General features: G+C 32.2%; 3 protein-coding genes across 7 annotated transcripts in view; 1 reads left to right on the plus strand and 2 right to left on the minus strand.

The window, feature by feature from the left end:
- LOC118447017 (tubulin beta-3 chain) overlaps positions 1 to 7280 on the plus strand; it is a 12419-nt gene extending 5139 nt beyond the window's left edge. Inside the window, exons 2-3 of the mRNA XM_035878371.2 lie at positions 2676 to 2784; positions 6079 to 7280. Coding sequence (XP_035734264.1) covers positions 2676 to 2784; positions 6079 to 7280 — 1311 coding nt within the window. The remainder of the gene's footprint in view (positions 1 to 2675; positions 2785 to 6078) is intronic.
- Positions 7281 to 8231: 951 nt separating this feature from the next.
- Positions 8232 to 10411, minus strand: LOC118447019 (tubulin beta-1 chain). Of its 5 annotated transcripts, none has more exons than XM_085660409.1 (6): positions 10276 to 10411; positions 10078 to 10186; positions 9553 to 9780; positions 8881 to 9458; positions 8424 to 8809; positions 8232 to 8319 (listed from the first exon to the last, which is right to left on the minus strand). In XM_085660409.1, the coding sequence occupies exons 1-5, from the start codon at positions 10330 to 10332 to the stop codon at positions 8453 to 8455; spliced, it is 1329 nt and encodes a 442-aa protein (XP_085516535.1). In that variant the 5' UTR covers positions 10333 to 10411; the 3' UTR covers positions 8232 to 8319; positions 8424 to 8452. The 5 variants fall into 5 exon arrangements, with proteins under 5 accessions (XP_085516535.1, XP_035734269.1, XP_085516536.1 ...); XM_035878376.2 differs by having other exon boundaries at positions 8258 to 8322; XM_085660410.1 differs by having other exon boundaries at positions 8258 to 8809; positions 9553 to 9672.
- Positions 10412 to 11302: 891 nt separating this feature from the next.
- Positions 11303 to 13999, minus strand: LOC118447018 (tubulin beta-2 chain-like). The gene is made up of 2 exons (XM_035878373.2): positions 12941 to 13999; positions 11303 to 12717 (listed from the first exon to the last, which is right to left on the minus strand). The coding sequence occupies exons 1-2, from the start codon at positions 12995 to 12997 to the stop codon at positions 11437 to 11439; spliced, it is 1338 nt and encodes a 445-aa protein (XP_035734266.1). The 5' UTR covers positions 12998 to 13999; the 3' UTR covers positions 11303 to 11436.

Raw genomic sequence — 13999 nt, forward strand, 5'->3', positions numbered from 1 at the left:
CAGATGGTTGCTGCCTTTATGCGGAATAGAAATGCTCGTAGTTGCTTTAGAAAAGATAAAAGGTAGATATAGCTTTAGCTTACTACATTATGACATATGGCTAACATCAGGGGAGTCCTTTCTATCTTTTCTTTTTTCTTGATATTGAAAATAATCCTGAAATATTCTCCAAAGGAGAGATAAGATTTCTTTTTAATGTAATCTTTTTCTTGAAATAGATTCGACCTAGATATAATATTTTTTATATAATTAATTATGTCATTTATTATTATTATTATTATTATTATTATTATTATTATTATTATTATTATTATTATTATTATTATTATTATTATTATTATTATTATTATTATTATTATTATTATTATTATTATTATTATTATTATTATTATTATTATTATTATTATTATTATTATTATTATTATTATTATTATTATTATTATTATTATTATTATTATAGCTATTCTTATTGTTATTATTATTATTATTGTTATCATTATCATTATTATTTAATTTATTTTGAAACATCAATTTATTTAATTATATCAACACAAAAATAGACATTTCGACATGACTCAGAATGAAAGCTCGCCCGATCGTTCGCTCGTTCTTCTTTCTTTTGAGAGAGGCCGTGTACGCGTGCGCATTCAACTTAATGAATAAAATGAATTGTACGCTCGAGTTAGTAATTAGTCTCATAGAGAAGGGATCATTATAAACAAGTAAATTCCTTCTCTCGAATCAATTAAAATGAGTCATTTCTCTTTGTCGATTGTTACACAGTAAATTGAATTTTTATGGAATAATCGAAAGATACTAAGTACGTTCATTTGTCCAAAGTTCATTTTTTTTAATTTTAATAGATAGGAAAAATTTCGTAATTTTGAAAAAAAAAAGAAAAAGAAAGAAAGAAAGAACGAGAGACAGAGAGACAGAGAAAAAAAGAGAGAGACAAAGGTTTGGCTTGCTTGGACGATAGCAAAGGGAGAAATGAAAGTTTTATTAGCTCTGGCTATTCTTCCTCTGTCTCTCTCTTTCTCTATTCTTCTCTTTCTGTCTCTTTCTTTCTCTCTTTCATGCACGACTCTCTTCGTCGTCGTGGAAATAACACGCGGTCGATCGGCCACCATTGTTTTCCGCATGGAAGAATTTAACGATCTCATCTACCAAGAAGAAAAGCCACAGTGTGCTCGACCGATCGAACTCGTATAATACGAGCTATAATCTCTCTTGTCCTCTCTCTTTCTCTCTCTCTCTCTCTCTCTCTGTCTCTCTCTCTCTCTCTCTCTGTCTCTCTCTCTCTCTCTCTGTCTCTGTCTTTCGAGCTAATAACTCGTGCAATCTCGATGTCGGTCTCGAATAAACGAAATATCGCTCTAGAAATCACTCGACCGCAGGCGTCTAAGGAGATAGACGAAACGTTGTGGTAGACCGAGAAAAAAGAAAAAGACAAAAAAAAAACAAAAAAAAAACAGAAATACAAAATTAAAACGAGATATGTACGGGGAAGTATGAGATAAATTACAGGCCACGACCGGTTACGGTATTCGAAATAGAAATATTGCTGTGTACTAAGCGTTAACGACTTTACTTCGACCCTTTATGCATTTTCTACAACTTCAAATCTTGCATATTAAATGTTTTTTATACTTTCTCTCTCTCTCTTTCTCTCTCTCTCTCTTTCTTTCTACGACCAATTATAGTTTCCGTGACACTAGAAAATTGTGGCGAATTTTACGAGCGTGACGAGCCGAAGTAGCGCTTCGGTCTCTTGACGAAGAAACCTCCTTTCATGTAATTATGTTTGTCTTTTCTATTAGCTTTACGGTTTGGTTATTTTATGTTTCAAGTATGTACTTTCGTGGTTTCTTAAATTTAGTTTTTAAGAATAACGGTATCATTAATTAACTTTAGAAAAAATAGTAATGATACTTTTCAAAAAAAGAAAATAATAAATAAGACACATTAGGTACAGAAGGTATTGTATTTATAGTTTTTATAATAAGGTTTTATAATATTATAAAACATTAAATAATTGATTTATTATATATTTTATTTTTGTATTTATAGTGATGCCATTTCTGTATCATTCAGCTATCATTATTATTTTTACATTTGAATTTTTTGAACCGAAATGTAAAATCTCGGCAAGATAAAAGGCTTTGGATATCATTCACGGCACGATATTCATAAAATATTCATAAGGGATCGCGTTACATGTATATCTGCCGAGATTGGAAGTGAAAGTCACAGTACACAAGTAGAATTTTCGTAGGTTCATCGGCTCATGGAGGATGTCGCAGACGTTGCGGCCAGCTATTAATAGAAGGGTGAAAATAGTTAAGACGCCGGACAAATGGAGAAGAGAAAATGTTTAAGGGAGGGTGAACACGAGTCAGGGGGCATAGCCCGCGTTAATTTCGTGCTTTTCTATTTTTAGATGAGAGTTCTGTTATCCTTGTCCCCGAACAGAGAAAGAGAATTTAATTTATACTTAGCTTATTAATATATAATTTTCTATAAAAAAAAAGATATACATCGGCATTTTATCGGATTTGAAATAAAATATTTTAATGGATTTCTAATTTTTTAATATAAATCAATTTGTAAAAAAAATATGATCGTTTATATAAATAAAAGATCTTTTATTAAAAAAACAATGACTTTAATTGCAGTTTTGGGAAGTGATCTCCGAGGAACATGGCATCGACCAATCCGGCATTTATCATGGAGATAGCGATCTACAGCTGGAGCGAATCTCCGTTTATTACAACGAGGCTACCGGTAAACGAAACTTTCTTATCTTCTAAATTTTTTTTTCCTCTCTACATTAATCTAGATCTTTAAATATCTATCATATTAGATTCTTATATAAAAAATAATCATTAATTATTATAATCACAAGATAAAGACAAAAGCATTATTGAAAAATTAACATACAATAATAGGATAATCATCCTGGATTATCTTATTTACTTTAAAGTAAAAGAAAAAGATAAATATAAGATTGATGAGATACATTATCATTCAGGATAATAATCGTTTTTTTATATCATTCAATGAATGGTCCAAAGTTATATATTGAAAGAGTTTCTTTTTCCATCGAAGTGAATCCCTATCCCTTTTTTTTCTTGGCTTAATATTAGTAATCGTTTGTTAAAATAGAAATTACCAGAAAGTTAGAAAGATAGTATTTGTGTAGTTTTCCTATAAACACACATATACATAGACATTATATATACTTATATTCGTACGTGGAATGGAAGAAGAAAATGGACGGGAGGAACGCTCTCGCCAGTATTTAACGACCGAAATAGACGCTTTGTACTTTTTCACCCCTTGGCAGTCTCGACGAGGACGACGACGCCTGCCGACGCCCATCCTCGACTCTCTTCTTCTTTATCTTTCTATTTGTCCTTCTTGCTTCAAGGCACTCGCAAAACAAGTTACATTTATTCGTTTTCCTTGTTTTTTTTCCTCTTTATAATTCAGTACGTCTTTCTATATTATTTTCTTTTATAAATCGAATTAAATTACTTCATACTTTCATTGTTTATCAAATTAATAATTATTACGAATTTTGTTAAATTTTGTTGATATCATTATTTGTATAAATTGAATTCTGAAGATTTTAAGTTTTGATTCTAAGGATTAATATCGATGTTACATGCCAATTAAATTTCTTAAGCATAATTACGAGTAGGTAAGGAAGTATGTAGAAAATCATGGCAAATATTTGATACATTTGTAGGACAGTCATGTACATGCATAGACTCGTCTCCTCATGGGTATTCCGTTCGTAACAGCTTACAGTATATCCAATCTAACTGCTCATTGGATATTTAAAATAACAGTATAAATATATATGTGGATACATATGTTCATTCTTACGATGAAATTTATCGAGACTCCTATTTAGATTCATAATTATCTTCAGGAATATCTTTTTATCGAACTGATGATTGATTTAATCTTGTCTAAATGAAAATAAATTAAATATATTACGAGTGACAAGATTCAAGATACTTCGTTTTAATAGTGTGTATTTTTTTAATTAAAGGACGCATTTTAATTAAATTTTCTTCTTTTCTTCCGGGCATTAACGAGTTAATTAAAAATCGATTGATATCTATTTCTTTAAATCATTATGAATTAATGTAATTAGAGTTTAATATCAGGCGTAAAGCTTAAAAAAAAAAAAAAAAGAAAACGTTTGAAATCTATTTAAAGGCATCACGTTCGATACGTCGACCAAATATAGTGTAACCTCTCTGAATATTCACAGTTCATTCGCCGAATTTGATACGTGTCCACTATGGACGTCAATCGATCGAACGTTCATCATGCTTATTCATAAAGTTTTTATTTATTATATACAAAACGACTCCTTGCATTTTGAAGAGAGACGAAACTTCCTCTCAGCAATTATTTTTCAGCCCCATATGTTACGTTTTATTAAAAATCGATAATGTTTTATTAAATATTTTCATTTCGTTAAAAATCTATAATGTTCAAAGTCATGTTAATACTTACGTCTCTCTTATGTTTCATTAAAAATAAGACGATGATTTGTTAACAATCGATGATATTCAAAATACAGTTAATAATAAATATCGTTTCGAAATAATTCTCACGGGAGTTCGATTAGATGTTGCTTAGCAAGTTTTAATTATGATCCTATGCACCGTAACCAATAGAATTTAATTACTAAAGATTTCACATTATCAAATGAGAAACGAAGCCATGGAAGCATATGAAACTCGATTTACTATTAATACGTATACTTACTGACTCAAAAACTTTATCCACATTTACTTTAAATAATTATATTATATGGGAAATTCTACAGTATCTTTAGATATCTTCAAACGATAATTCTTGCTCATGTAAAAATTTTACGTTTTAGTGCTCCCATTATAAGCATAATACCCTTTAATTACATATTTCATGATAATGTTGCGCAGCGAATTAACGAAAAACTTGTTGCGTTTCATTCTGCTAAATTAATATCTAAAACAGGTTCTATGTTGTATCTTGCTAATTATACAAAATAATCTTATAAATCAAACGATGAATCTTTCGATTTAATATATCCATTAAATAATTCTTTTTTTACAAGAAACATATATGTTTAAATGTCGAAAATAATTTGTTTTACTGTTATTTATTTTTATTCTATTTTATCGTCCCAAGTATAGATCCGAGTAAATATCTAGTTGTAACTTTTTTTTAAGGGATTCGACATTCGTGTCGCCTGCAAGCATGTCACGTAACGCGTACATGCAGGTTTAATCAGTCGATGGAAGAGTTTCCCACTCGATAAATCGCACGTGTACGTTCTCAGAAGTGCACGCACCTGGAGCTAACTTAGGGGAAGTTGTTCGGTGCAAATATATGATTTATAATTCAAGATACATATACACATGTATGCGTGTGTCGTTCTAAGAATACTCCATTTTTAATAAAATGCTTTCTTTCTTTCCCCCGTCCTTTTTCTTTCTTTCTTTTACTGTCTGTTTTCATCAATTATATCTCGGTACAATTTTTGCATAAAACGAAAAAAAAAAGAGTCACCCTGTATATCTCGCACGCAATCGAACGGTGACTCATTTGCAAACGATGCAGGCACACGGGTCCAACCGTATACGCATTTCCGTCGACCGTTAAAGTCTCTGATAGGAGTTTTTGGTGGAATAATAATAGAGGTTTGTGAATTAATATGTAGAAACTAACATCCCGTAATTGCGATGACTCATTTTTAAGACTCATTTAATAAATGAAGGTCATGAACTGGATTAAGATATTAATTAATAAAATAGTTTGATTGGAAATAAAAATAGTAGATAGAATTGTTGTTCATCAATAATCCATTCTCATATCTACAAAAACAAAAATTAAAAAAAAATTATATAAAGCTTTAGTATAAATACAACTTAGCAATATATTAATTTTCGGATATGAAAGAACCATTAATTTGTATCCAAAAACAAAAAAGCGAAAAAAAGTGAAATGATTGTGTTCAAAGTTCGATTTTAAACTTTTAATAGGTATTTAATTAGATTCATTTTCTTTTTACAGTGGCCACATCAACGAATGGTGGAAAATATGTTCCTCGAGCGATTCTTCTTGACTTGGAACCAGGTACGATGGACGCAGTACGATCCGGAGCATACGGGAAGTTGTTCAGACCGGATAATTTCGTCTTTGGGCAGTCCGGTGCCGGTAATAACTGGGCCAAAGGTCATTACACCGAGGGAGCCGAATTGGTGGACTCGGTTCTTGACGTAGTGAGGAAGGAATGCGAGAATTGCGATTGTCTCCAAGGCTTTCAACTGACCCATTCGCTTGGAGGAGGTACTGGATCCGGTATGGGAACTCTTCTGATATCTAAGATTCGTGAAGAGTATCCTGATAGGATTATGAATACTTATTCGGTTATGCCATCGCCAAAAGTCTCTGATACTGTGGTAGAACCATATAATGCGACTCTATCCGTTCATCAATTGGTTGAAAACACCGATGAGACTTATTGCATCGATAACGAAGCTCTTTATGATATCTGTTTCCGTACATTGAAGGTCTCCAATCCTAGCTATGGTGACCTAAATCATCTGGTCTCGCTGACTATGTCTGGAGTAACAACATGCCTAAGGTTTCCTGGTCAACTTAACGCAGATTTAAGGAAACTTGCTGTCAACATGGTACCCTTCCCTCGGCTCCACTTCTTCATGCCTGGTTTCGCACCTTTAACATCTAGATCTATGCAACAATACTCAGCTCTTTCGGTACCCGAACTAACGCAGCAAATGTTCGATGCTAAGAACATGATGGCTGCCTGTGATCCCAGACATGGAAGATATCTAACCGTTGCTGCTGTATTCCGTGGTAGGATGTCAATGAAAGAAGTTGACGAGCAGATGCTCAGCGTACAGAATAAAAACAGTTCGTATTTCGTCGAATGGATTCCGAATAATGTGAAGACCGCTGTCTGTGACATACCACCTAAAGGTTTGAAGATGTCATCGACCTTCATTGGAAATACCACAGCTATTCAAGAATTGTTCAAGAGAATTTCCGAACAGTTTACTGCTATGTTCAGGAGAAAGGCCTTCTTGCATTGGTACACGGGAGAAGGTATGGACGAGATGGAATTTACCGAAGCCGAATCAAACATGAACGATTTGGTCTCTGAGTACCAACAATATCAAGAAGCTACAGCCGAAGAGGATTTTGAAGCTGAAGAATGCGCTGACGATTTCGAGGCTTGCGAACAGGAATAAAATGCGAGTGTTCCAATATTTTTACATCTTTATCTTCATCCTCTCCTTCTCCTATTTTTCCTTTTTCTTCTTTATACTGTTCTTCTTCCGAATGAAAGTGTAAAAATGTCAAAGAAATTGTTCTTTGATACTTTTAAACATTCATCATGACACCTTTTTGATACTTTTATACGATTACGTACGTTTTTAATAATGAACGATTGAAACTATCCTAAAAGACGTACATTTCATTCCCGATAATATCAGAGTTGTCGGAGATAATGTTTGGAAACAATTTCAGAAGATTTAATACAATGCTATGTATATTTAAGATATTATATGTATTTTCTGTGTTCGAATTTATCGATCGATCGAACAATATTGATTCGAGACCATTGATTAATTCATTTATATTTATTCCCAAAGAAACATCAAATTCGTGCGATAGATTTTAAATAAAATATGAAATTTATATAAGGCACCGATGTAATCGTACTTCGTTCGCCAAAGCGATCTTACCAAAAAGAAAAAAAAGTGACAAAAATATGCTCCTTTCTCTTTCTCTCTTTCTCTCTCTTCTTCTCTTTCTATTTTTTTCTCGTTTTTTTATATGTTCGCAATATATGTTCGCAAGTATCGTTTAATTGCGAGGAATGCTTAGGACGTACTGCGGTTTTTTTTTTTTATTAAAAAAGGAAAGAAAAGAATAAAAAGAAGTAATATACGATTTTTTAAGGACGTCGTTTCTCGTACAACGACAATGCTTATCTTTATCTTTTCCTGCCTGGTAGTTTATATTTTATGAATCATTTGTTAATTTCTACGAACAAAACTTGAACTTTTTTATTTTAAGGAATATAGGTTTGTTAGGGTGGTATGTAGGTGCATATTATATAATCTTTATCACTTTGCGATACAAGTATATATAAAATCACCGAAAAAAGAAATTCGTAATCGTTCGAACTGCTGTTAGTTTCATTATTATTATTGTAAAAGGAAGCCGATTAAAATATAATACTTATAATAAAAATAATGATGAGACCATTTTATCCCTGCGTTTCTACTGAAAATATAAACAATACCAATAATATTTCAGAAATAAATGTAAAAGAGTTGATATCATTTATCATTAACATTTTATGAGTTATATAATCATTAATTTACTTTTATTGTATTCCTGATGAATTTTCAGTTCATTCATAAATTATCTCTTCCTCTTCAAAGACCGTTTCAGCAGGTGCTTCTTGATACTGCTGATACTCTGAAACAATTTCATAAACGCTGTTCTTTGCATCTAAAAATTGGGACAATTCCATTCCCTCATTGGTATACCAATGAAGGTAAGCTTTTTTTTTAAGCATCCCGTCGAAAATATTTAGCATTTTTTTAAAACATTCTTGAATAGCTGTGGTGTTCATCACCATTGTAGCACTCATGCTAAGTCCACGTGGTGGAATATCACAGATCGCTGTCTTTATATTATTCGGTATCCATTCGATGAAATAAGAACTGTTTTTATTTTGAATGTTCATCATTTGCTGATCCACATGCTGAAATCATAACGAGATCGAAATTATTGCTAGATTTTATTGGAAAAAAGATTGAGAGAATTAATACTTACCCTAGTTGACATTCTACCTCTAAAAATTGCAGCGATTGTTAAGAATCTACCATTCCTTGGATTACAACGAGCAAACATTGTCTTTTCATCAAACATTTGTTTAGTCAATTCAGGCACCGTAAGTACTCTGTAAGGGGCCACCCTTTTTGACGTGAGAGGCACATAACCTGGCACAAAAAAGTGTAATCTTGGATAAGGTACCATGTTTACTAGAAGTTTTCTTAGATCAGTATTCAATTGTCCAGGAAATCTGAAACAAGTTGTGATGCCAGCCATGCAATTGGATATCAAATAATTTAGATCACTGTAAGTAGGAGAGGCGAGTTTCAAGGTCTCGGTACAAATGTAATGTAGGGCCTCATTGTCCATGCAAAAGGTTTCATCATTACTGTCTATGAGATGATAAAGAGATAAAACGGCATTGTAGGGTTCCACAACAATGTCAGACATTTTTGGAGCTGGTAATATGATGTAAGATTTTATTATTCTATCTGCGTATTCTTCTTTTAATTTTTGTAATAAAAGGGAACCCATGCCACCACCGGTGCCACCAGCAAGAGAATGAACTAATTGAATTCCTGATAAATTGTAAACACTTTTGAATTTTTTTCTCTGTTAATTTTTTTCTTTTTTTTTCTTTGTATTAGACAAAATTTATTGAAGGTTTGATACCTTGCATTAGATCACAAGATTCAGCCTCCTTTCGAATAAGATCCAAGGTTGTATCAACTAACTCAGCACCTTCGGTGTAATAACCTTTAGCCCAATTATTACTAGTCCCAGCTCGACCCGCTATAAAACTATCCGGATTAAATAGCCTACCATACCGACTGGATAACGTGGAACTTAAACTACCTGGATCGAGATCGACTAAAATGGCTCTGGGTATAAACTTGTAATCTAAAAATACAGGATACAAGGCTTACTTTTTAATAAATTTTACGTAATCCATAAATTTGACGGACTTCAAATTTCACTGTATAAAGTTACAAAATTCATTAGTATTATTTTTTAATAATTTATGTTGACTGCGATTGATGTAATGATATGAACTTATGTTATAACAGAAAAATATTTAGTGTATTTTTTATATTAATACGATGGGTTTTAATAAAAATAAGTATATAATTAATGTACGTAAATCTAATATTAACAATATCGGTAATATTAAATTTTTATTTGACGAATTATCAATACCAGATCCTTCAGTAAAGTACACATTTATGCGCTGCAATTGCAGTTCCGATTCTCCTTGAAAAATTCCGTCACATGTCAGTCCGTGTTCATCCGAGATAACTTCCCAAAACTAAGAAAACGATCTGAGCGTTAATAAAAAAAAAAAAGAAATTTTCTTAATATATAAAAATGCAAAGGTAAAAATTAACATAACCTTACTTTAGTTCCAATATTATTTCCACATTGTCCTGCTTGGATGTGTACGATTTCTCTCATCGTGATTTTTAATAAAATTTTTAAAGATTATAACGATTTGTTCTATGCGTGACTTACAATTTTTAGACCGAATTATAACATTTTTTTTAATTTTGTGGTAAAGATTAGATTTATATTTCAAAGCGATTCTATTTCTTTCATTGCATGATTCAGGCAACATTGTGTTACTTGTCGATAACTTTTGCAGTAATATTATAAAATTTTAGAAATATCTTTTTTTAAAATTTTGTAATATTATTAACGTAAAATGAATTTCTTGATCATTAAATAATCCTTTAAATAAAATTCTATGTTTAGATTTAAAAAACTTTGTAATTATATTGAAAGATTTATTGATCCTAAATCGAAGGCAAAAAATAATTGAACGAAGTGATTCAATTGCACTTTCTTTTTCTACGTAGACGTACAACGAACTACAATCTCTATGATACGCAATAATAAAGTGTTTGTCCTCGGGGCTCGGACGAGATAATACGTGATTACCAATTTTTGTCAAGGCCTTGGCTTGATCAATCCCAGTTGACCAGAAGGACGATAGCGAGTTCGATAGCGAGCTGCGGTAAACGTTCGAGTGTTGGTCATACGAATGTATGTCTATGATTACTCATATTATTATATTTAACAGGTATATTTAAAATATCGATTTTGATTCACGTTAATTTGGTCAAAATATCAACATTGAACGTATTCAGTTTCGTTAACATTTTATATTAGATATTTAAGATTATTTTATTGCGCGTGATAAGCGATTTTAATACAAATGTTATTAACTAAACCAATCCAATCTTAAATTGATTATTAGCACGAATACATCCTTACCTTTTTCATAGATGTTCTTTATAACTCAATAAAAAATCAATTACTCGAGATAAATAATCTATTCGACTAACAAATCTCTTATAATTTCATATAAATCGTATATAAAAACTTATAAATCTCTTAAAAAATTCGAAAATAATAAAAAAGAGTAAATGAATAACAAAAATAAAATAGATATCAAAAAGTAAAAAGGCAAAAATATAAAATGTTTTTTCGTTGAATATAGTTTCCTTGTTTTCCTATCTGATCGGGATCATTTAATGTTCAGTTTTGCTGAATATTATATTATTTATCTTCGATTTCCTCCTCCTCGTCGTATTCGCCTTCGTCTTCAACCGTAGCTTCTTGATACTGTTGATATTCAGATACCAAATCATTCATGTTCGACTCTGCTTCGGTGAATTCCATTTCATCCATTCCTTCACCGGTATACCAATGAAGAAAAGCCTTTCTTCTAAACATTGCCGTAAATTGTTCTGAGATTCTTTTGAAAAGTTCTTGAATGGCCGTAGAATTTCCAATGAAAGTTGCTGACATTTTAAGACCACGTGGTGGAATATCACATACAGCTGTTTTCACATTATTCGGAATCCATTCCACAAAATATGAACTATTTTTGTTTTGAATATTAAGCATTTGTTCGTCGACTTCTTTCATCGACATTCTACCACGAAAAACAGCAGCAACAGTGAGATATTTTCCGTGTCTAGGATCACAGGCAGCCATCATATTCTTCGAGTCGAACATTTGTTGAGTCAATTCAGGTACGGTCAAGGCTCTGTATTGCTGATTACTTCGAGACGTCAAAGGTGCAAAACCTGGCATGAAAAAGTGAAGACGTGGAAAGGGTACCATGTTGACGGCCAGTTTTCTTAGATCAGCATTCAATTGTCCTGGGAATCTCAAGCAAGTAGTCACACCGGACATCGTGGCAGACACTAGATGATTTAGATCACCGTAAGTAGGTGTGGATAGTTTCAAAGTACGGAAACAGATGTCGTAGAGTGCCTCGTTGTCGATGCAGTAAGCTTGATCAGTGTTTTCGACGAGTTGATGAACGGACAATGTAGCATTATAGGGCTCGACGACAGTGTCAGAGACTTTAGGCGATGGTACCACAGAAAAAGTGGTCATTATCCTATCAGGATATTCTTCGCGGATTTTTGATATTAAAAGTGTACCCATGCCTGATCCGGTTCCTCCACCCAAAGAGTGTGTCAATTGGAAACCTTGGAGACAGTCACAACTTTCTGCTTCTTTTCTTATTACATCCAAAACAGAGTCTACCAATTCTGCTCCTTCGGTGTAATGACCTTTGGCCCAATTGTTTCCAGCTCCTGATTGACCAAAAACAAAGTTGTCCGGTCTGAAGATCTGTCCAAATGGACCGGAACGTACAGAATCCATTGTACCAGGTTCAAGGTCGACTAGAATACCTCGAGGTACGTATTTCGGGCCAGAAGCCTCATTGTAATAAACATTGATTCGTTCCAATTGTAAATCTGAATCTCCATGATAAGTTCCTGTGTTATCGATACCATGTTCATCGGAGATAACTTCCCAAAACTATAAATTAATAAATATCGATTTTGTCATATGTTACAGTTGTTTAATAACGATGGATGAAATTAAATCGAGGTTATATTTAATGTCAAGTATAATTTATAAATGATTTCTAATTCGATTAATATGTTTAAGGATAAGTTTAAGTGTAAATGAAAACTTTAAGATGATGCTTTGAAATTTATAACAATGAATTATTATGAGTTTAATGATTTTAATGACAAACCTTGGCGCCAATTTGATTGCCACATTGGCCAGCTTGAATATGTACAATTTCACGCATTTTGAAATTTTGAACGAATCACTCGGAGGGATGAAAGAAGGAGGTGTTGAGTAAATCGAAGATGTTCTCTTCGAAAATGGTCCCAAAGATCGATAGGAAGTACAAGGAAAGAATAGGTGTTGTAAAAATGACAGATCAAACACAAACAGACGACTGTTTGTTTCTCCTTAGCGACGGTAATTTGAAAAAAAGGATTCCATGGACGAGATGCGGCATGATTCATTGAGTTTTTGAATGATTTTACAACGGGTTATTAGATTTCTTCTTATGTATTCTCGCTTTAAGTATTACAAATGAAGAGTATCGAAAATAGCTCGTTCGTTCGATGATTTTCTCCTCGCATTGTAATTTTGATCCATTTGATGTCGTGAAAAAGAAAAAAAAATGTAAGGGAAGTTTGTCTTTCGTATAGGTAATCACTCTTGAAGCAATTTTCGAACGTTAAAAATTGTTTCTAAAAAGTTATAACTTATCACACTTTTTAATATGGACGAAACTGAAGAGCTATAAACGTTAGTGTGAGTCGAAGTCCTTAATACGAATTTTCCTTATTTATCGCGATGGCTAACTAATCATCTAACGGTCTATAATGTCTCTATACACATAAGTGACGAGTCGATGTCGTTAGAACGTTTCTTTTTTCTTTACGTTTACGTAGAAAAGTTTTTTGCTAATTATTAAATTTTATATATATATATATATATATATATATATATATATATATATACATATATAAAAGAATTTAATCGTCGAGCAACTCCGCGAATAAACCGAGTTATCCTTCGACAATTTCCATCGATATTTACGATAAATAATAATAACTGCAGTTTTTATATTATATTAGTATAATATCGCGAAGTCCCTCTAGTTTTTTTTTTCTTTTTCATTTTTTCTTTTATTTTGTTGAACGTATGATCTCAGTTCATTCTTTCTGAAAACAACAGACATCGATCTTTGTATCGAAGATGATCGACAAATTGATCGATCTCTTTGTAACGCAGA

Source organism: Vespa mandarinia, chromosome 1, assembly GCF_050613455.1.
Source record: "Vespa mandarinia isolate Hongniang chromosome 1, ASM5061345v1, whole genome shotgun sequence".
Taxonomy (NCBI): Eukaryota; Metazoa; Arthropoda; class Insecta; order Hymenoptera; family Vespidae; genus Vespa; species Vespa mandarinia.